The following is a 21,549-nucleotide window of genomic DNA, read 5'->3' as shown; positions in this document are numbered from 1 at the left end:
GTAGCAAAAGATATTCATTTTTAAACCAAAGCGTAGTAGTGTAAATGTAGCTTTAGTTATATGAGCACAACACAAGAAGTAACTGTACAGTGCTTTTTCTTTTTTGTTTAGTTGGGCATTTATCCTGTGCCATACTGTAGGGATTTTGTAACACTGTAAAAACTACTGAAGGACTTTCCTGGCTCAATGCATTATGCTCAAAAGAAACCAAACTGCAGAGAGTATGTGTCAATTTCTGTATTTAATTGTATGCTAAAAACACATTTTTTTCTGTTTGAGTGTTTTGTTTCTTTTTGTTCGGACATTTCAGTGTTCATACAGCACTTTGGTGCTTCATTGTGCAGCACTTTGGTCAGCTTAAGCTGTGTTTAAATGTGCTCTAGAATTAAACTTTACTTACGTTCTGAATGGGGGACAATGCCTTCTCCTTGGGATGCGTGGAGAAAAAGGCAACATTACAGATTGTTGTTATGCCCTGAGGACTGAATGACTGGGTGTTCTCTAGAACAAGACTTTATCAAGAGATTGATATTTTACCCAGTTTATAATCCCTTTTTGTCATTTTTCTGAATTGTTTGTCTGTTGTAGCTGCCCTGTCTCTGTGAGAAGGGGCTGCTTGTGGGTCAGAGCTGGATCACACTCCTGGGACACCCTAGTAAAGGTAGGAGTGAACAGATACAAGCAGATACATACATTCATTTTTATCATTATTATGTTTTTATCCTTCTAGCCATGTTTATTGTTCATTGTGAGCTCCCCCCCCCCGCATGCTGAAAGGAGGCTAGTGTTGCAACGGATAGTTGTTGTTGTCCATTATCCCGTCCTCTTTCAGTCACTCTGTGTTCAGGTTTATACACGTCTGGAGACAGTAACTTTTAAATAAAAATCAACAGATTTTTAATAATCAATTTATTAACTTATAAGAATCAAGCATTGAATCCTTCTAGAGAGACTCTCGATGCATCTAAGATTTTTTTCCCCAGACCGACTATTTAAAGTGGGATGGACATTTTGGATGGAGTGATGTGATCTCAATTTTTGTTCTCTCTCTGTGTTCTTCTGTGTGTGTGTGTGTGTGTGTGTGTGTGTCTGTAGGAGTGTATCTGTCCAGGTACTCAGACCTACTTCAGATTAACCCCTTAAATGTTGGAGCCACGGGGGAGGTAATCATCTTCAAAGTGATGAAGGTAAATCCGCCGTCTGTTCACCTGTCACAGACAGGAAGTGTGATGTAACTGGAGTTTCTGCTTCCTGCAGCGGTGCACATGCCCTTTTCTTCTGCTCTCCGCTTTGTTTTCATGCAGTTATCAGTTTTGCTTCTTTTTCCTAAATTTTTTTTTTTACGACAGTCATTGAAATTGGCATTTTAATAGTGTATTATTGTAGCTGGTATACACTGAGCATGCAGTAATAGAAATGGCAAGAATCATTTTTTGTATCTGTGTTTTTTGGTTTCAGGGGAAAGTGAAGAGCATATACGAGAACATGAAGAACGTTCTGGATCCAACGCCTCGCTTTGACAGCCACATCTCCAAGAATGCCAGCAAAGTCACATCGCTCGCATCCTACCGCTCCTTCGAACTCACACAGGTACACACACACACACACACACACACACACACGTGACATAAAGCTACTGAAACACTGACCAGGCCACTTGGTGTTAGGTCAACTTTCTTCAGAGCTTTTAATTGCCAAGTAAAGATTTTGTTTTGTTAAAACATTTCTATGACTTAAAGTAACCGTTGTCTTGTTTTGTTGTTTATTTCAGCAATACTTCTACGAGTATTCCTTCGACGAGCTGCTGCAGCGCCCTCGCCAGGTGTGTCCGTACGCCGTCGTCTCCTTCCAGTTCAAAGGAAAAGACTCTGCACTCCCCAGCAAACCCCTGACCCCCATCAGGTATCGCGTGCAGAATTCAACTCTGTTATTCCAGTGAAAACTCTTGGCTCACACTAAAACAAATTGAATATATTGAAAATATCCTGAAACGTACTGTATATTAAAGATTAAATGAGCCGATACAGAGAACACAGAACTGAGGTGGTCAATGAAGTCATCTGGCTTGTGGAGCTCATGGAGGATATTAGGGTTCTCTTTTTACTCTTCAGTTGTTAATCAAATAGTTAGAAGTGTTTATTCTAGGGATGTGTGCTTCGTGCATTCATTTTGATTATTAATTTACAGGGAAAAAACACACCTATACAAAAAAATAACAATGCACATTAAATGATTCCCTGATGCCCCTTTAGCCCGTACGTCGCTGTACATCCAGTTGTCCACAGTAGCTTTGTAACCATGATGGAAGCAGATGACAAAACGTTGCTCTTCCTAGTGAATGAAGCAGCGCGGGAAGGACTACTTCCTATTTTCCACTGGCGGTTTGCTTCTCCACCAGCTGCGCCACGGCTCGTCCCAGAAGCGTCTCTCCGCTGCGCTAAAGATACGCGTCAAGTCTATTTTCAGGCAAGCTGCGGGGCGTTGGGACAGCCGGGCAGGAAGTGAAACAGCAAGCGCGTCTAGTCAATTAAAAAGAGACACCCCACCCCCAAGATTGTACACGTGTCCTCTAGAATGCTACAAACACCGAGAGATTCACCTTGAAGGTGGAAAAACATAATCACACCGCACAGATCCTTCTTATCAGGAGACCAGAAAAGATAAGACATGGAGTTTAACTGCAGGAGTGCTTGGAGTGGAAGGTAGATCCCAGCCTAATACACGTGTGATTGACCCGTAAAGTCCTTGTAGAGACAATAAAATCTGTGAGTCAGGTAGGCAATATGCTCCGCCAGTCCTCTTTACACATCAGACCACACATCGGTTGTTCCACAACATTTCTGCATTCTCAGCTGAGATGGACGAGATGGCGCTGCAGTGTTTCACTGTTAACACTGCTTTAATTAGCTTAGCGGCTAGCAGAGTTTTGTCAACTCAGCATTGTTGAAACAGAGCAGCTGCTTTTTGAATATGAGCTGCGCCCAACTAGTTACAGGGTCCCAATTAAACATAAAAGACAAGTCAACAGGTCTATAACTAATTCTTCCAGATGTCAGTAAATCTCCCAAACTCAGGCGTGAGGTATATGGAGGGAGGGAACGTATTTGCACACTGTGTTGTACGTATTTCTTGTGTCTGTCCATGCATGTGTTGTATTAAATGCATTTTTATGTGGCAGCCTTTTGTCCCTGACAAATCTCCCCTGGGACAAATATACAAATCTTACACAACATCGTCCTTTTAAATATAAGTTGAGGCTGGTGGACACACTTACGTTGAATGAGTTACAAACTTGATGTCAGTCAGCACTAAGTATCTGAATGTTCTCTGTGTTTGATGGACAGGTTGAACAGCCAGTCAGCAGAGGGGAGTAAAGGTGAGTCCCTGTTTGCCATTTATTCACACCCCACTTTAAATAAGATGGTTCACACTTTCATACAGGAACCTGACCCTAATGCTGACGATCTCTCTCTCTCTCTCTCTCTTTTTCTCTTTTCTATTACACAGAGCGGGCTCAGTTCACAGTGTGGACTGGAGATTTGGTGAAAGGGGATCAGGTTCTCTTCCAGATCGCCCTTCGCTCCTTCTCTCCTCCCTTCTTGCCCCACAGACTGTGAGTACTGAACCGCCTTCTCTGACTGCGACTGTTTAATTAGAGCTGCAAAGATTTATCTGCAATTATTTTGATAACCAATGATACTGTAGGTCCTAATCTTTTTTTTTTTTTTTATAAAAAAAGTTAACAACATCTCTGATTCCAGCTTCTTAGATGTGAATATTTTCTGCTTTCTTCACCCCTCCGTGACTGAACATCTTTGAGTTGTGACAAAACAAGACGCAGTCAGTTGATATAAACGTTGTGTTGTAAGACAACTTTTTAAATTAGTTATGAAACTATTTTGATCCGTTTACCCATAACTTTTGTAATCTTTACATTTATAATCAATATCACGCAGCCTGATTCCCGGGAGGGGTCCGGGAGAACGGATAAAAAACAGAGAAACCAGAGCACACAAGGCCAAATTGCCTCCTAAGTTACCACGACTGGCTATTTTTTCAGTCCGGCTCAGCGCTCTCTCAACATAAAACACTCCAGGGCTACATTAAATCACTTCTAACAAACTTTACCAACGAGCCTAACCGTAACTGGTACCGACAACGTTTTCTTTACCCGAGTTTAGAAAACGCACTCGACTGTCCTGCTATGACTACAGACGTGTGAACTAACCATAGACGCTTGCCTTGTTCATTGACTCACGTCGGTGTGCCGCTGCAGAAGATATTTAGGGGAAACACTGGAATGCAAATTTGCTGTTATATTTGGCATCAAGACATTTCTTTTCCGGCATGGCAGGCCTGTGTAGGGGAATCACCGCTAACTATCAACCACGTAACAATATCACTTTACTCACGTTGAGTCGATACGATCCACGGAATCATGGTTTCTTTAACAGATTGAGCAGCAAACAAAAGAAAATATTACTTTATTTATATTTATATAAACTGTGCAAATCAACAGATGTGGGCTCTTATCTCTTATACAAGTGCAACTGAAATTGTATTTCATCCTAAATAACACAAATTAATAATTAGATGTTAAAAACAAATCCCACATCAAAATAACTAAGAGGATTTTTTTAATAAACACCGTAGGCCTTTGTTTAAAATTGCATTGTGATTCTTTTTGTGATACACTTCTTTTTTTTTTATCTCAACTGGTTGTCTCTCTTTACATTTACATGCATTTATTCAGGATGCATCGTTGCATTCCTACTTATTATTACCAACTAAAAACCGGGTGTAACAATTTCCTCCCCTCTGTGTTCATCATCTGTCTCCCTTAGACCAGAGAAGTTAGAAATCGGTTGGTTGATGAAGCTCGACCAGGTGACGAAGCTCCTGCCCTCCGACCTGCTCTCGTACAACCTCTACACCAGTAGCCAAGAAGGTGAAGCAAATGAACCCTCAGAGTGAAAGTATACATAACACACGGGGATGCACACGATGGGTCCAACTCAAGGCTCATACTTTTGGACTGAGTTACAAATAGACATTATTTTGTAAAAAAAATAGTACCAAGGCACTATTCTTACAAAACAAGTAAAAAATAAAAATATATTATTCACATTGCATATGACATAGCAACCCACGTGTAGAGGAAGTCCATTTGTGCCGCTACGTGTGGATTGCTAACCAGCTATATTTTTAATGTCAATGTCAATGTAATGTGTTTTATTTCCATAGCACATTTAAAAACAACAACAGTTGACCAGAGCGCTGAACAGGGTCGACGTCAAATACATAAATAAGAATAAAATCACTCCAACCAAAATACATCACAGGGAGACAAACAACGCTTTAAAACATCAGAATCCAGGTTAGCGAGGGTTAAAAGCTACAGCAAACGGGTGCGTCCTAACAATTTCCACATGAAATTAAGCCATCATCATAAAGGCTTTTTAACTTTTTGAAAGAAGAGTGCCTTGGACCTTTTCTTCTTTTTTGAACTTTTATGTTCCTTACCTTAGCGCAACTTCCTTATTTGTTTGAACTTCTTAACACTCCAGACCTTTTTTTTTTTTCTTCCAGAGGTTATTTTATGTGGCCATTCAGTATCTTTAAAGTTGACCGAGTGCAGATTTGTAGTAGTCAGCATTTCTGAGACCACATTTACATAATCACAGGACGCGAAAAATCCTTTTAGGAACGATTCCTAAATTGTGGAAAGAAGAAAAATTTGCCATTTGTATTTTATTATCAATGTTGTGTTGCATAGTCTACAGCAGAAATGTTATACCATTTTTGCGTGTGTGTGTAGTTGTGAAAAATGGCCGCTGCTGCAGTCTTCTGGAGGTGACTGACAGAAGTCGGTCTACGACCAGCGTGACGAGACTGCTGCAGGAACTGGAGATCAACAGAGTGGTGAGTTTGGCTTGCTTTTATAATAATATCAGTTTTGTTTTGCGGAGTATAGGACGGCTGCAATGTAGAGGAATAACAGGATATTGTACACCATGCATGCAAGACAATTATTCAACAACAATGTAAAATTTACAATATTGGCCAGGGCTTTTATTTTCCTCGATGGATAGATGGAAGGATAAATGTGATATATATTTACAATTGAGCTTTTAAGAAATATGATAAAGAAGAAAACTGGAGACTATTGTTTGGTTGATGAGAGCTAAAAGTTATTCTTGCTAAGCTGTAATGATTGTTGAATGACAGTCGCCTGTTCTCCCTTCAGGTTTTGGTGACTCAACTTACAGACAGAGGCTTCCTCTTCCTGATATCCAGTGTTCAGATGGCTACACCCTCTGGTATGACGTGGGTCAGATAGGGGTTGTAAACTATGTAAAGGATGATGCTTTCACTGCATGAGGTGGAGGGAATCTTTCCACTTTTACCATGGCCATTTGCCAGTTATTAAAATTGTATAGTATCATAGTTTCATATTTTGGGCAAGTGGACTAGAGCAATATAAAGTTTGTGTTATACAGAATAAATGTTACATTACAACTTCAGGTAAGATACGCCATGTTGTTGTATTTTTTCAGAGAGAGGAGAGAGCTGGAAGAGGTGTCTTCAAGCCTTGTTCGTATTCCCTGAGTCCAGAGATGTGTCCGGTGAGTAACACAGGGGCTGAGGCTTGTGTGGATGATTTATTTACAATATTTTCCAAATCCTGTTTTCTCCAGTATGGATGTCCAAGTCTAGTTTTTGATTGGCCTTATTTTAGCAGATGCAGAGCCATTAAAAAACGCCAAGACCGGCCCCCAATACTAATCTTTAGGATCAGCTCAGGGCATTTCTATTATTCAGTGCGTTGTTGTCTGCTGGACAAAATAAAGACATTAAAAAGAGAGTGAGCTAAAAGAGGTTTAAGGTTTCATATAGCTGAGCAGAGTTGGGAGACAATTCTCTGTTGGTCTGTCACTATTGGCAACAGGATATTATTAGGCTATTGCATAGTTGACCCACTGTAGATATAAACGGCACTGATTAGTGCAGCTTTAATAAGCACAACGTAATTAACCGTGAATGCTACAGGAAGTTATAACTGAAGCTTTGATGTATATATTAATGTTCTCTTACTTCTTTCCTGCAGCATTAAGGTGTGCCTCCTCCTCCCATGATGCCTCAGAGTCGTTGATGTCTGGCGGCATGGTGATGCCGCGGCTGAACCAGTTTATCCCGGTGTTGCACCATGCCCTGGTCAAGGCCCGCGCCAACCCCCCTCCTGAGCTGTCTGCCGGGGTGGAGCGTCTGGCCCGGGAATACCTCGCCAGCCTGAACGACGGAATAGTATGACTGATTATTATTATTATTATTTTTAAATAGGGCTCTCGATTGATTCATATATTTAATTGAGATTAATTGCATGATTGTCCATAGTTAACTCGCAATTCCTAGCAATTTATTTCTGTTTTAAGTGTACTCTAAAAGGGATATTTTTCAAGTTTTTAACCATGGTTTGAAACCATTAAAAAAAAGGAATTCAAATGTTATAAGATTAAGTTAAACAATTAATTCAATGAAAGTAATCCTTAACAACAACGTATGGAATCATCCATGTTATTTTTGGTCAATTTCGTTAAAAGAAATCTATATTTCTGATATAAAACACGTTGAAATGGGTCAGTTTGACCCAAAGACAACACAAGGTTTAAAATGAATTTGATTGTAGCTGTCAACATACTTTTGACATGTATTTAGTCCATATGCGTTATTATTTGTTTAACTCATTCATGAACATTAAAGCAAATATTTCTGTCTTTGCTCTCCAGGTTCGACAGTACCCAATGAGCGAGTACGATTCCAAACTGGATGAGCGAGGAAAGCTGTTTCCTGCTCCCAAACACCAGCGGGTGAACATGGACGGCTATCTGCGCTCCTACCTGTACAACCCAGCCCTCTACCTGCTCTCAGTGGCCCGGGCCCGGCAGATGGTGGAGGCACACTGTGGCCCCGAGGAGCTGCAGGAGGGGAAGCTCAGGAAGAGCTGGGGAGGCCTGAGGGAGGCAACGGGAAAGGACGCGACAAGCAACGCTCGAGACAAACAGGCCAACACTCAAAAGGTAAAAGATGACATTTGGGCAACAATGGTATATGTAACAAAAGAATATATAGCGGTGTGGACAAAGGTTTCTTTGTCAGTGTGGTGCTTTTGATTTAACTATTTAGTCAACTCAGCTGGTTTTTCTTTGTGGCTCAGATGCAGCAGCTGGTAGATCTAGTTTTGACCTGTAAGAGGAATGCAGAGAATGAGGTGAGGAGGGAGGAAGGAGGAGGAGGGGTCAAGGTACCAGGGAGGAAGAGGAAAATGGAACAGGAGACTGCAGAGAGGGCACTTAAGTTCCTGAAGGCATCACAGGATCCCGGAAGACACAGCAAGATTCCAGGTGAGGAGTCTGAGGCTTCTGTTTGTTCTTTTGCCACTCATTGTGCTTGTGATGTTAGGGGGACTTTGGTGGATTGTTCCCGTAAAATTAGATTTTGGGACCTAAAATATAACTTCTGAAGTCAGGAATTTGCAGCTTTTCATCAACTTTGTGTACATTTGTTTGACATCTACAATTTGTTCTTGCTGTGATTCAAGACTGCATTCATCATTTACTCTTTGTAATTTAATTGTTCATCTTGCAATCAATGGGTAAAGTTCTGCTTACTGACATGTTTTCTCTCTGCTTTTGGTTCCTAGTTGAAGCAAGCCAAGTCCCAGGCTCTCCTGGATCTCTTGCGTCTGTGATTGGCTCAGTGGGTTTGAAGGACTTTGATCTGAGGGAAGATGGATCTGAACTAGCTGCTAGTCTTCTCCGTTTACTAACAGGTGACTGGATACGGAGACTTTCTGCCTAACCACATACACTAACTACTTTACAACCTGTGGAGCTTTCAACTTTTTATTCATATTCTTTCCTTTCTGTTCCTTAACATGATCTTTTCCCAGTTGGTTGCATCAAAACGCTAGAAGTAGATCGTAGGATATCTAGAAATCATTGGTTATGATGACCACATTTTGAAAACTTTTGCTGAAAAACAGATCTTTGAAAATAAATGTTTCCTTCCCCACTAACAGGCCTCACCCAGGATGCCAGGGGAACGACCAATCAAAGTGTTAGTGAAGTGCAAGAGGAGGGGCAGAGGGAATCCTGTCCATTTGATAAGTTAGCCACCAAGCTTGGTCTGCCCACCAACTGTGACATTGACCTGAGGAAGCAGGATGAGCTGGAGGTAACTGATGTTTTAAAGATCCCCTCCACTCAAAAATGTTTTTCTTAAGTTTACGTCCCCTTTTAGGTGTCTGTGCTAATTAGTTTAGTGGTGGTATACTTAGCTACTGTGCACAAAGCATTACAAAAGATGTATAATGCGTTCGTTATTAATTATAAATATACTTTTTGTGTAAATCTCCATTTGAAAAGAATGCAGTACTTATTTTTACTCTGATTGTGCTTCCTTGGCTAGCAAAAACAGAGTTAGGTCCTCTACTTTTCAAAATCCTCTTTCATAGTGGGACAGAATTTAATACCTTAAAAGGAGCAGGTATGGTTAATTGTGTGTGTGTGTGTGTGTGTGTGTGTATGTGTGTGTGTGTGTGTGTGTGTGTGTGGGAGCAGACGGCGGGCAGCATCAGTAGTTCGGAGGGATTCAGTCCCAGCTCCCACAGCGGGGAGATGAATCGCCACGGAGCAGCAGGTAGAGGTGGAGGAGGCCAAACGAGGAGAGCAGCAGGATACGAAGAGGACGACGACGTGGGGGAGATCCCTTGGGTTCTCATCCCCATTACAGGTCTGTCTGCCAGCTTATCAAGCAGTTGCAATTAGTATAAAAGCATGTTTTGTAATAAATCAGCAAGCAAACCATTCTTAGATTCACTTAACAAATAATCAACATTAACACCAGCCTAGATTCATCTCATACATACAGTGAGGAAAATAAGTATTTGAACGCCCTGCTATTTTGCAAGTTCTCCCACTTAGAAATCACGAAGGGGTCTGAAATTATCATCATAGGTGCATGTCCAGTGTGAGAGACATAATCTTAATTTTTTTTTCAGAAATCACAATGTATGATTTTTTAACTATTTATTTGTATGATACAGCTGCAAATAAGTATTTGAACACCTGTCTATCAGCTACAATTCTGACCCTCAAAGACCTGTTAGTTTGCCTTCAAAATGTCCACCGCCACTCCATTTATTATCCACATAGAGATGCACCTGTTTGAGGTTGTTGGCTGCATAAAGACACCTGTCCACCCCATACAATCAGTAAGAATCCAACTACTAACATGGCCAAGACCAAAGAGCAGTCCAAAGACACTAGAGACAAAATTGTACACCTCCCCAAGGCTGGAAAGGGCTATGGGGAAATGTCCAAGCAGCTTGGTGAAAAAAGTCCATTGTTGGAGCAATCATTAGAAAATGGAAGAAGCTAAACATGACTGTCAATCTCCCTCGGACTGGGGCTCCATGCAAGATCTCACCTCGTGGGGTTGCAATGATCATAAGAAAGGTGAGAAATCAGCCCAGAACTACACGGGAGGAGCTGGTCAATGACCTGAAAAGAGCTGGGACCACCGTTTCCAAGGTTAGTGTTGGTAATACACTAAGACGTCATGGTTTGAAATCATGCATGGAACGGAAGGTTCCCCTGCTTAAACCAGCACGTGTCAAGGCCCGTCTTAAGTTTGCCAATGACCATTTGGATGATCCAGAGGAGTCATGTGAGAAAGTCATGTGGTCAGATGAGACCAAAATAGAACTTTTTGGTCATAATTCCACTAACCGTGTTTGGAGGAAGAAGAATGATGAGGACCATCCCAAGACCACCATCCCTACTGTGAAGCATGGGGGGGTAGCATCATGCTTTGGGGGTGTTTTTTCTGCACATGGGACAGGGCGACTGCACTGTATTAAGGAGAGGATGACCGGGGCCACGTATGGCGAGATTTTGGGGAACTTCCTCCTTCCCTCAGTTAGAGCATTGAAGATGGGTCGAGGCTGGGTCTTCCAACATGACAATGACCCGAGGCACACAGCCAGGAGAACCAAGGAGTGGCTCTGTAAGAAGCATATCAAGGTTCTGGCGTGGCCTAGCCGGTCTCCAGACTTAAACCCAATAGAGAATCTTTGGAGGGAGATCAAACTCCGTGTTTCTCAGCAACAGCCCAGAAACCTGACTGATCTAAAGAAGATCTGTGTGAAGGAGTGGGCCAAAATCCCTTCTGCAGTGTGTGCCAGTGTGTTCAAATACTTATTTGCAGCTGTATCATACAAATGAATAGTTAAAAAATCATACATTGTGATTTCTGGATTTGTTTTTAATATTATGTCTCTCACAGTGGACATGCACCTGCGATGACAATTTCAGACCCCTCCATGATTTCTAAGTGGGAGAACTTGCAAAATAGCAGGGTGTTCAAATACGTATTTTCCTCACTGTACATATATTAATCTCATATGTGCATACATACATTACAATATCAATGGAAAACAAACAATAAGACAAATGAGGGGAAAAAAGGGGAAACAAATGGCTGATAGAAGTCCTTAATAATTTATCCTGCACAAAAATATGTCAAACTCACAGGGAGCCACGATAACGAGCCACAGTGCTTTCTTTTTTTAAGACACTGCAAATGTGCATTTTATTCTTTTACCGCACCATACCATTTCCAGAGCAGCTTAGTATTCTGGCCTGACTGCAACTGAGTAACACAAGTGACCAGAATGAAAACTGAAAGTTAACTCTAAACTTGTCTGCAGGTGTGTGTTCACAGAGGTACACCCATAGAGACAGAAACATCCCCCAGGACCCTCGCTTCCAGCACCTCACCACAGCAACGAGCCTCACCACAGCAACCAAACCTCGCAGGAAGAGCCCCACCCCATCTCCTGAGCGAAGCATTCCTCCTTCCCCCCTCCAGTGCCCATCCCCTGAGCCCAGCCCTCCTCACTCCCCCTCCCAATGCCCATCACCCGACCCCAGCCCTCCCCAGTCACCCTCCCAATGTCCATCTCCAGAGCCCAGCCCACCCCCTTCCCCGTCACAATGCCCGTCCCCAGTGCCCAGCCCTGCCCCTTCCCATTCCCTATGCCTGGACTCTCAACTTGGTCGTTACCAGTCACCCTCCTGGTGCCGGTACACAGAGCCTAATGAGCTCAGCATGTTTAACAAGGAGCAGAGTGGTGTTAACGAGGAGCGGTTAGCCGCCACAGCCTCCAGGGAGTTTGCAGGTAACCTCAGCCACACTAAGGGTCTGCTTAAATGTTTACATGGCCACTTTAGAGTGTGCAACTTTAGCAAATTTAACACACACATACGTGTATAATATATATCTATTTATAAAGAAATAAGGAGTTGTATACTGTACATAAATAATTTACACTGCGTAGTCTACACATATGTAATCATTTCCCACTGGCCAAAAAACACACTTACACTCAGTAACATTGGGCTTTGGTTTTCAGTGGGAAAGGTTACCATCGTCATTCACTCACATCACGGGACAAATGACTCTAGACTAGACGGGATATTAAGCGGCTCCAGCTATGATCGGCAGTGATAGAAACAGAACACTTGTGTAGATACGCACATTTTTTTGCCCTCTTCCGGCACGATGCTGTGATACACGTCGGCTCGATCATAAATTCTTGGCCACAAATTCCGTCTGTCTCCTCCCAAACAGCGCTGCAACATCAAACTATTGCCAAGAAAGACAGATTTATTAAGAAATAGATTTTAAAAAGTAACCACTGTAAGATTTTCACTATCCATTTCCATATTTACAGACAGAAGAACACTGCAGGTGCTTATATAAATGGTGGCTAAAATTGTGGGAAATGAAATAGTATACATTTATTTAACAACACGGATTGACAGTCATGGTACTTACTGCATTAGCAGCAGCAGTTGGTCATTGCACCTGGGGCCTAGTTGTTTTGGAGGGCGCAGGGCGGGGTCCACGGCTCTGGGGGGAAAAGGTGTTGCTGTTGCAGGCCTGCTGGGAGGGTGGTAAACGGGGGCATCTGTGGTGTGAGGTCTCCCATTATGTTTGAATTCCGTTTTTTTAGAGACGGCTCAGGTGGATGTCTCTCAACTGAGCCGTTTTAACTATCTGCTGCAGGTCCTTTCTGTCTGCAGCAGTCATCTGTTTTTATATTAAAAAGATAATTTTTTGGCATTTTAAGCCTTTATGTGGCAGGACAGCTAAAGACAGGAAAGGGGAGGGAGAGCGGGAATGACATGCAATTAAAGGCTTTAGGTCAGAATCCAACCCAAGGGCCGCTGCGCTAAGCCTGAGCCTTTGTACGTGGGCACATGCTCAACCAGGTGAGCTACACGGGAGCCTCGTTGATCAGCAGTTTTTAGGAGTCTTCTTGACCATGCTGAAGACTATGAAGACTAGTCTATGTAGACTGCCAGGAACTTGAAACTGGCTTCAGTCTTGTGTAGTCAAAGTTCAGGTTGTTGTTGTTCTTGCACCATGCAGATGTTGCGTGCAAATAGAATCAAAGTTTCAAATTAGCCCTCAACCACATTCTGCATCAGTCGGGACTTAGACCTTTGTGTTGTTAGACCTTTATTTTTACTCTGTATGCATCCATTGTGTGTTCTTCCTTCTGCAGGGGTGTTCAAGGACAGAGAAGAGAAACCTCAGGGGGAAGAAAATAAGAATGAAGAGCCATCCGTGTCTGCATTGTTCCAGCCATCTGTCCCTCCAGCTGCAGAGAGGAGGACAAACCTCTCACCACAACCAGCTGAGCAGGAGAAGGTGAATGAGGTTCAGGCTAAAGTTTTAGAGGAGGAAAAAGAATCTCAGCTAGTTGAGAGACTGCTAAAGCAAGAACAAGAAGAGGTCAGCGAGGGTAAGAAAGACGAGGAGGGGCAGGTGGTGGAAACGATACATGTGGTAGCTAGTGATAAGGATCAAAAGGAAGAAGCCACAGAACTTGTAAGCAGCTCTTTGTTTTCTCCTTCCGTCTCCTTGTCTCCCTCTCATCTTGACAACATTGTGGACAAACATTTGGGCGACTTCTCCTCTGAGATACAGCTCCTCCTGCAGAAGCAGAGCATTAATTACAGCTTCCCCCAGTACCCACACTGTACTTCATACACACAAAACCCCGCACCTCAACACACACTCCCACACACCCTCAAATCTCAGTTTTCACAGTATGTGTCTTTCTACAACCCCTGCCCCTCGGTCCAGGACTATGTTAGCTCACTAAAGGACGGCATTGAGGGCATGCTGACAGAGTTTGAAGACAGCTGGCCGAGCCACAAGGCTGGCACCAGCCGGACTGTTGTTGATGACGCACTGGCTAGCAGAGTTAGCGACTTTGTGTCTAGCATCCGAGCAGCTAATGCTAAAACCGGCAAAGATGATGGTCTCTATGGTGAACTGACAGCTGCTGACGTCGGTGATTCAGTCAGTCAAAATCCTGCTCTCTCTAGAGGGGGTGAGGTGTGGCAGCCACATACACTCACCATACAGGTCCCTAATGCTACAAACAACAGGAACCCCTCAACGTCTCATGTCACTTTATCTACCTCTGCGTCTGGTTCTAACTACGAGCCTAATGATGCCTCCGTCCTCATTTCTTCTATTAACAAGTCCCCACAGTCCCACTGGAAATCACAGCAAAGTCACACTTTGGAGATCACGAGAACAGTCACTCACAACGTTAGACAAACGCAAGACAACACCACTACCAGGACTGTGCATTGTACCACTGGTGTAGAAGGTGGGACTAGTCTTGCAGGTACAAACTCTGAGGTGACCATGCCAGGGTTCAGCGGTGTCTCTAAGCCCTTGACAGAACCGTTTCGCCCCTCTGAGCCGCTCTCCAGTCCACTCTCGGCATCCATCCCCGGTCCCGGCACAGGCTCAGCTCCCCCGGCCATGGCACTGAGCTCCCTTATCAGCCAGCTGCAGCCGGAAGTGTTCAACAGCCTGGTGGAGATCATCAAAGACGTCAAGAAACACTCCCTGCAGTTCTACCTCCACAACCCCGAGCCAGGAGACCAGGTTCACGAGGACGTCAAGGTAACCCTCATGGGCAGGACAGTTCAAATGTGATGCCTAGATATAATATATCAGTTGTATTTTTCATTTATGATTATGACAGATTGACGTCTTTTTTTAATTTAAAAGATTCTAGTGAAAATTATGAAAAAACACATTAACTGAATAAAAAGTAAGAAAGGTAACTAATATAATTGTTGCAGCCCTTGTGTAAATGTTGTTGTTGTTCTACCTGTTTTTGAGTCTGTGTCTGTGTGTCTACTCTTATGTTGTAGAAATACCTGTTGAAGCAGGGGAACATGGAGCAGAGTCCTGTGACCTTCCTGAGCCAAGAAACCTCTGACAACAGACTGCTGGTCATCATCAAGAACAAAGACATAGCTGGACACATACACAAGGTACCTCAGAACAACCAGTTTCACAAATACTGACTTCACTTGCAGGTCCACAGAGCGTTACATTCTGTGTTTATTAACCTTCCGCTTGACTTTTCAGGCGGACTACAGTTTGCGGCTTGAAAATACGTACAAAAGTGGGGGACAAAAAGTTCGGGAAACCATTGTTTGTTTGTTTTTTTTGCAAGGCAGGGCAGCCTTACTCGTAAAGCCCATTTCAACAACAAGGCAATTCAAAATGTACATAAAACATTAAAGAGCAGTAAAAAATAAATAAATACAATAAAAAGAATAGACAGATTTGGAATACAAGAAGAACTAGAAGAAGACACACTTTATTGCTCCACAGGGGGAAATTACATTTTTACACTCTGTTGATGTGTTACACACAGGCCCTACATACACACACAGGCACAAACAGGACCCTATACATGCATTAATGGAGAGAGGTCAGAGTAAAGCCCATTAAAGAAACCCCAAGCCGTTGGGGAGGGTGGTTTCTTGCTCAAGGCTACCTCAGCAGGGCCCAGGAGGGGAACTGGTACCTCTCCAGTCACCAGTTTAGTCTATTAACGGTCCGTACGGGACTGAGCTACCACTGGCCCAAGAATAGAAGTTACAATGCAGTACAACTTTAAAATAAAATGGGGTATTAAAAAGGAAAAGTCTTCAGCCTTTGCAGTGGACCTGCAGTTTTCTGGGAGTTTGTGTCAGATATGTGGTGCATAAAAACCGAATGCTGCTTCTCTGTGTTTAGTTGTGACAGATAGCAGACCCGATCCGGGAGGTCTGGGTGGTTCATGATGTAGCAGCAGATCAGAAATAAATGGTTCAGTGATTTACAAACCAACAGAAGTAATTTGAAATCAATTCTTTGAGGGACAGGAAGTCAGTGTAAAGCTCTCAGAATTGGAGTGACAAGATAAACTTTGATGGTCAAAGCACTTTCTAAGGAATGGTTAATAAACTGGTAATGTGCTGGCAAGCCACATCTCCTCAGGCAGAGGAGTCCAGAGTCTAGGGCCCACGATGGCACATCTCCTCAGGCAGAGGAGTCCAGAGTCTAGGGCCCACGATGGCACATCTCCTCAGGCAGAGGAGTCCAGAGTCTAGGGTCCACGATGGCACATCTCCGGCGAGTTTACTGCCATTGGAAGGAGTTCAACATCAACTAAAGGCGCTGTCTACTTTCCACACTGAGCATATTTACTGGATGACTAACTGTGGGTGTGTTTGTGCACATGTCAGATCCCAGGTCTGGTGTCCCTGAAGCGTCATGCCTCTGTGGTGTTTGTGGGAATCGATACACTGGACGACATGAGGAACAAAAGCTACAACGAGCTTTTTGTTTCTGGAGGCTGCATCGTTTCGGACGAGTTAGTCCTCAATCCAGACTTCATCACTCACGGTAGGTCAGGGATACACAAACCGATACTGTTACGAAACAATCCGATCACTGTTGTTTTATATCCTGTCCGTTACTGGCTTGACCTCTGTGAGTTGATTCTGAAAGCAGCCGCGAGATCTCAGAGAACAAAGCAACACAAAGCACGGCCCGTTTCACAATGTTCTAAAGGTTTAATGAGACAAACAAAAATATATACATTTTTGCTCCATTCCCTTAGCCCAGTTCAGACCAAAGATTTGCAACAAGATTAAATCTTTTTAGAAAGTTTCAGGGGAAAGTTGCAGTGGTCTGAACGAGCCCGTCTCAGCTCTACTCAAGCCAGCTGATGGCGTTGCTGCTTCTCAGTCGCAGAGGTTTTAGAACGTAAAGGACGTCAGCGGTTTTAACAGCTTATAAAGTCGGCTCCAAGCTAGAAATATAATAATCTATAATCAATTTAATTTCCATATTGAAAACTGTTAACTGGTCTGAAAGTATTGGGCCGGGCTCCCGTACAGCTCTATCGGTAGACTTCTGCTACTACCACTACTACTGCTACTACTACAACTCCGCGACGCAGCGTGGCGGGGTTTGACTCAGACCTTTGCTGCATGTCATTCCCCCTCTCTCCCCTTTAATGTCTTTAGCAGTCTTGTAAAACAAAGGCCTAAACAAATGCCCAAAAAAGAATCTTAAAAAAACAAATAAGTGTTTGGCCCACGGGTGCGGTAAAAGGTCGAGTGAGCTAGAGAGTGACATGAAAAGAGGGAGCGACGTTAAAACAAGCTGTAGCAATCAGCTCACTCTCACTATTGCTCATTTCTATTTAAAGCCCTACAAATGATATCAAGCTACAATAAAGCCTGAAAAGTCAGAAGTTAAAACGGACATACAGAGAGTTGTTGCTATGGAGATGACACACCGTCTAATGCCGTTTATTGGTGTACACGGGCAGGTTTCATAATGTTGCAGACTGGTGCGTTTGAACTCGTGTGTGAATCGGTGGTCTTAACTAGGCTTTAGATGACGTGAGAGTAGATAAGACTGAGGCTCCTTAGAAGTAGGAGTGGTTTAAGGTAGATTCACTGCTTCAGCTGGCTAACAGCTAGCCAATGAGAGCCTAGCTATCAGCATCCATTGGGCGAGTTCATGAATATTAATGAGCTCAGGCACCGTGACATCAGACTGACCAGCTGTTGTAATTTCTCTTATTTCTTTTCAGTAGCTAGAGCTGACAGAGGAGGTAGCAGTTCATCTTCACATTCACAACAAAAAACAAACACATATGGACCTAACTTATTTCAATATATGCAAGAAAAAATGGTTTTATGTGGCAGGGAACCTTTTTAAAGAATGGAACGTAACGGATTCATAACTTATACCAATTAAAATGAATTTTTAGGTGATTGTAGTTAAACGTTTCCTGCACCTTTTTTTTTACTCTTGTCCTACATTAGTCCCTCTTAAAGCATAATTTTGAAAATGTTAGTTTCAGGAGATACAAATGTAATTTTCTCATAATAATGTATTATGTGTCTTTTTGTAAACTATGAGACAATTACATCCCTGGTAGTGAACTTGTTTGTATTTATTAACCTGATGATGTGCAGATCGACTGGCTGCGCTGCTGATGATCCTGGAGCAGCACAGTTCTCCAGAGAGCGTCTGGAGGTGGAAGGTCCACTGCAAAACCCACAAGAAGTTAAAAGAACAAGCCAGGTACTGATACTGTGTCTGCACTGTACACACACTACAAACACTACAGCCTCAAGGTGGAACTCTGACATGTTTAATAACTGAATGGATTAACAGCCACACTCTTGTTTTTAGCCCGGTTCATAGAGAATTAAACTTTTATTAACCTCTAGAATTGTAGCCACTTTTTGCTTTGTTTCTCTCCTTTGTTTTACAGGTTTAAAGTGCAGATTGTCTTAAATTACAGGCGGGAAAGAAGGTCTTTGAACGTGTTATGTGTTTGGTCATCAGGTTCAGAAGAGATGCAGCCAACCTACTGAACGTGTTGTCAACATATCACAAGCGGCAGATTGTTGAGTTCCTCCCATATCATCAGTGCGACATGATGAACCACCAGTCCCCTGACTTGGACTGTCTCATGGAGCTCCAGGCCCGATACACACAGTACCGACACACAGTCTTCCTGACTGGTACGTGCAGCACGTGTTAGGTTCATTAAGCAGGGCTTGGTGTTACAATCCCTGAAGATTCAGCACTTCAGCAGCATGGAGTTAGTTCTAGATATGTTAATTAAAACCTGTGACTCAGATTTGCTGCTGCAATTTAAAAACATAACTTACCTCTTGAGCTGTAGTACTGATGTTACCTGTCTTTTTATATCGCAGAGCATCATTTTGAGCAGTTCGCTGCGTACTCTAGTAGCGGCATCATCATGGCCAATATTGAAGAGTTACTGCACAACTTCACCAGACTGGTTGGTAACCATGAGATGAAGGACAGTCAGCCAATCATGGAGGACATGCTGGCTCCCAAAGGTCAGTTGTGGTTTTTGTGAAACGTGGGAAATATATGTCAATATCCTGTTATGGGGAGACACTACAGGCAAAACTGTAATTTTTCAATTTTAAGTTTTTGGGTTATTTTGCTTTCATAACATGTCTTCTTTCAGACTAGTGGGAAAAACTTTGTCTACTGGCGCCAGTAGATTTGTCCTAAATTCACCAAAAGTTAGCATTAGATAACGCCTTGTGCATATTTCAACATATATAATGTACATTTCAGAAAAATAGTATTGTCTTAAGGTGAGTAAACAACTGCAGAAGTGCCATGGTGATATTTATTATAGTTCACCTATTCACCTATACACCTGCAGTATCTTTCTATAAAAAAAAACCAAATAGAAGGGAGAAGGGTGATGTGCAAACACAACCATCAAATTACATGCTGAGTCTAAATGAACATCTTTGTCTTTGGATGCAGTTATAAGAGTTATCATTGTCGGACTCCCAATGTACTTCTGTAAACAAAACAAAAAAATGTAAATCGGTGCAGCAGAACTAGAGATGTCACCTTTTTATTACTTACTTTGTTCTTTTTTGTTGTCAAATCCTGGTGCCTACATTACCCACAAAGCAAATTGATCTGTCAGAGTTTAAGTGCATTATGCATGTAGTGGCTAATGTAGCCGCCAGCTGTTAGCCACAAGCAGAGATGAGGAGCGACCTACAGAGGTCTGGTAAACTCACTTCTTTCACACCTCCAGATGTTTTCATCCTTATATACAGTAGTACTCCCCAACGCCTTAACAAGGCAGACTTTAAAGTGTAAAATTTGCACTCCCCCCTTTTCATGTAGGATAGTGATTGGGGAATAAAATAACCTGTGTTCTTTATTTAAATTTATGTCTGTCATTTGAAAAGAATGCATTATTACAAATAGCTGTGGAACCTTCATTCTACATCATCCCAATGCGTTCTACTGTTTCTACCCCTGTTCAACCCCTAATCTGTCTACCTGTGTTCCACCGTCTGTAGTTTGTTCAACTAACTGCTCTCCTCTGTCCTCAGGGCTCGGGATGCAGCTGAGTCATAGTGACGCTGTGTCAGGCTCTGAACGCTCTCCCTCTATCTTCCCAGAACCCATCTATCCCCTCCCCTCCAGTGATCAATCCCAACATCTCCTCCAGCAGTCCGGCTCCACCCTCCCCGCTCCTTCCAATCTGCCTGACCAGCTCGTCCCGGACGCTTCCTGTAAGGACGGTGTGCCGCACCACTCGGACACAGACTTTGAGGTTCTTCGACTGGCCATCTCACAGTTACGGGCTGAGCGTCAGGCCCAGCTGCAGCAGCAGTTGGACTCTCAGGCAGAGTTGAGCATCAACTCCCTCAAATGCTCCCCTCCCAATCTCGTTGGTACAGGTAGCGGTCCCACCGAGTCTGTTAACGTCACTCATGACAGGAAAGCAGTGGCAGCCACTCTGGAGTTCATTCACTCAGCATTACAGCAGGAGAGGAGGGAGGACGGAGCAGAAACTCCCACAGAGGGACGGACGATAGGAGGAAATCAAGGAGAGGCTGGAGATCTCAGAGGAGGTACTTCAGTGAGAGTGGTGGGGTTCCTGGGAGAAAACAGGGGTCCTAGTAACAGTGACACTTCTAGCCCTTTGTCCATTCAAAGCACAGCAGCCATGATGGCTCCAAGTACACAAACAGGCTCAACCAATGACCGGACAGAGATGGCAAATCAAACAGAAGAACCTGTATTTCCCAAAACAGATAAACACGCTGCAGCCTCCTCGAGTAACACAACTCGTCCTGAAGAAGGCGACGTAACGAGGTATGTGAATGATAACTTAAGACTTTTGGTTTAAGTTTTGAAAAGAAATGTAAGATATTGTTAACACTGTAAGCCCTGTTAACTGTCATGATCTCAACATTAACAATAAGGAAACCTGGAGTGTCACAAGTTCTGTTTTTATTAGGGATGATTTTAATCCTCCAGTACACAGCACGTATGTGAACAATGCCTAAAAAAATATGCATAATCTCTCATTATGGCAAGATAGTTGTATTTCGTATAGGTTTTCTTACTCTTAAGAGCGGTTGCTACTGGGTTTATCTTTCATCTCATGCCCATCTGGGAAGATTTCTTTCGCGCCATTGTTCCCTGCACAGTCCTCTCTCAATTCAATTTCAATTCAATTTTATTTATAGTATCAATTCATAACAAGAGTTATCTCAAGACACTTTACAGATAGAC

The 21,549-nt window shown here is 42.9% G+C and overlaps 1 protein-coding gene across 2 annotated transcripts in view; it reads left to right on the top strand.

The window, feature by feature from the left end:
* tasora (transcription activation suppressor a) overlaps nucleotides 1-21,549 on the top strand; it is a 34,102-nt gene that overhangs the window by 5,189 nt on the left and 7,364 nt on the right. The window contains exons 4-27 of one of the 2 annotated variants that reach the window (XM_034869942.1): nucleotides 589-661; nucleotides 1,096-1,187; nucleotides 1,459-1,590; nucleotides 1,772-1,902; nucleotides 3,345-3,376; nucleotides 3,508-3,613; nucleotides 4,845-4,948; nucleotides 5,819-5,922; nucleotides 6,248-6,320; nucleotides 6,558-6,626; nucleotides 7,109-7,305; nucleotides 7,788-8,078; nucleotides 8,216-8,402; nucleotides 8,702-8,830; nucleotides 9,080-9,234; nucleotides 9,621-9,792; nucleotides 11,771-12,241; nucleotides 13,634-15,054; nucleotides 15,309-15,431; nucleotides 16,677-16,836; nucleotides 18,426-18,534; nucleotides 18,802-18,980; nucleotides 19,176-19,325; nucleotides 20,358-21,126. In XM_034869942.1, coding sequence (XP_034725833.1) covers nucleotides 589-661; nucleotides 1,096-1,187; nucleotides 1,459-1,590; nucleotides 1,772-1,902; nucleotides 3,345-3,376; nucleotides 3,508-3,613; nucleotides 4,845-4,948; nucleotides 5,819-5,922; nucleotides 6,248-6,320; nucleotides 6,558-6,626; nucleotides 7,109-7,305; nucleotides 7,788-8,078; nucleotides 8,216-8,402; nucleotides 8,702-8,830; nucleotides 9,080-9,234; nucleotides 9,621-9,792; nucleotides 11,771-12,241; nucleotides 13,634-15,054; nucleotides 15,309-15,431; nucleotides 16,677-16,836; nucleotides 18,426-18,534; nucleotides 18,802-18,980; nucleotides 19,176-19,325; nucleotides 20,358-21,126 — 5,429 coding nt within the window. The remainder of the gene's footprint in view (nucleotides 1-588; nucleotides 662-1,095; nucleotides 1,188-1,458; nucleotides 1,591-1,771; nucleotides 1,903-3,344; nucleotides 3,377-3,507; nucleotides 3,614-4,844; nucleotides 4,949-5,818; nucleotides 5,923-6,247; nucleotides 6,321-6,557; nucleotides 6,627-7,108; nucleotides 7,306-7,787; nucleotides 8,079-8,215; nucleotides 8,403-8,701; nucleotides 8,831-9,079; nucleotides 9,235-9,620; nucleotides 9,793-11,770; nucleotides 12,242-13,633; nucleotides 15,055-15,308; nucleotides 15,432-16,676; nucleotides 16,837-18,425; nucleotides 18,535-18,801; nucleotides 18,981-19,175; nucleotides 19,326-20,357; nucleotides 21,127-21,549) is intronic. The other variant, XM_034869940.1, reaches the window with a different exon arrangement.

Source organism: Etheostoma cragini, chromosome 4, assembly GCF_013103735.1.
Source record: "Etheostoma cragini isolate CJK2018 chromosome 4, CSU_Ecrag_1.0, whole genome shotgun sequence".
NCBI classification, from domain to species: Eukaryota; Metazoa; Chordata; class Actinopteri; order Perciformes; family Percidae; genus Etheostoma; species Etheostoma cragini.
The sequence above is the reverse complement of the archived record's forward strand: the minus strand, read 5'-3'. Positions and strand labels throughout refer to the sequence as shown.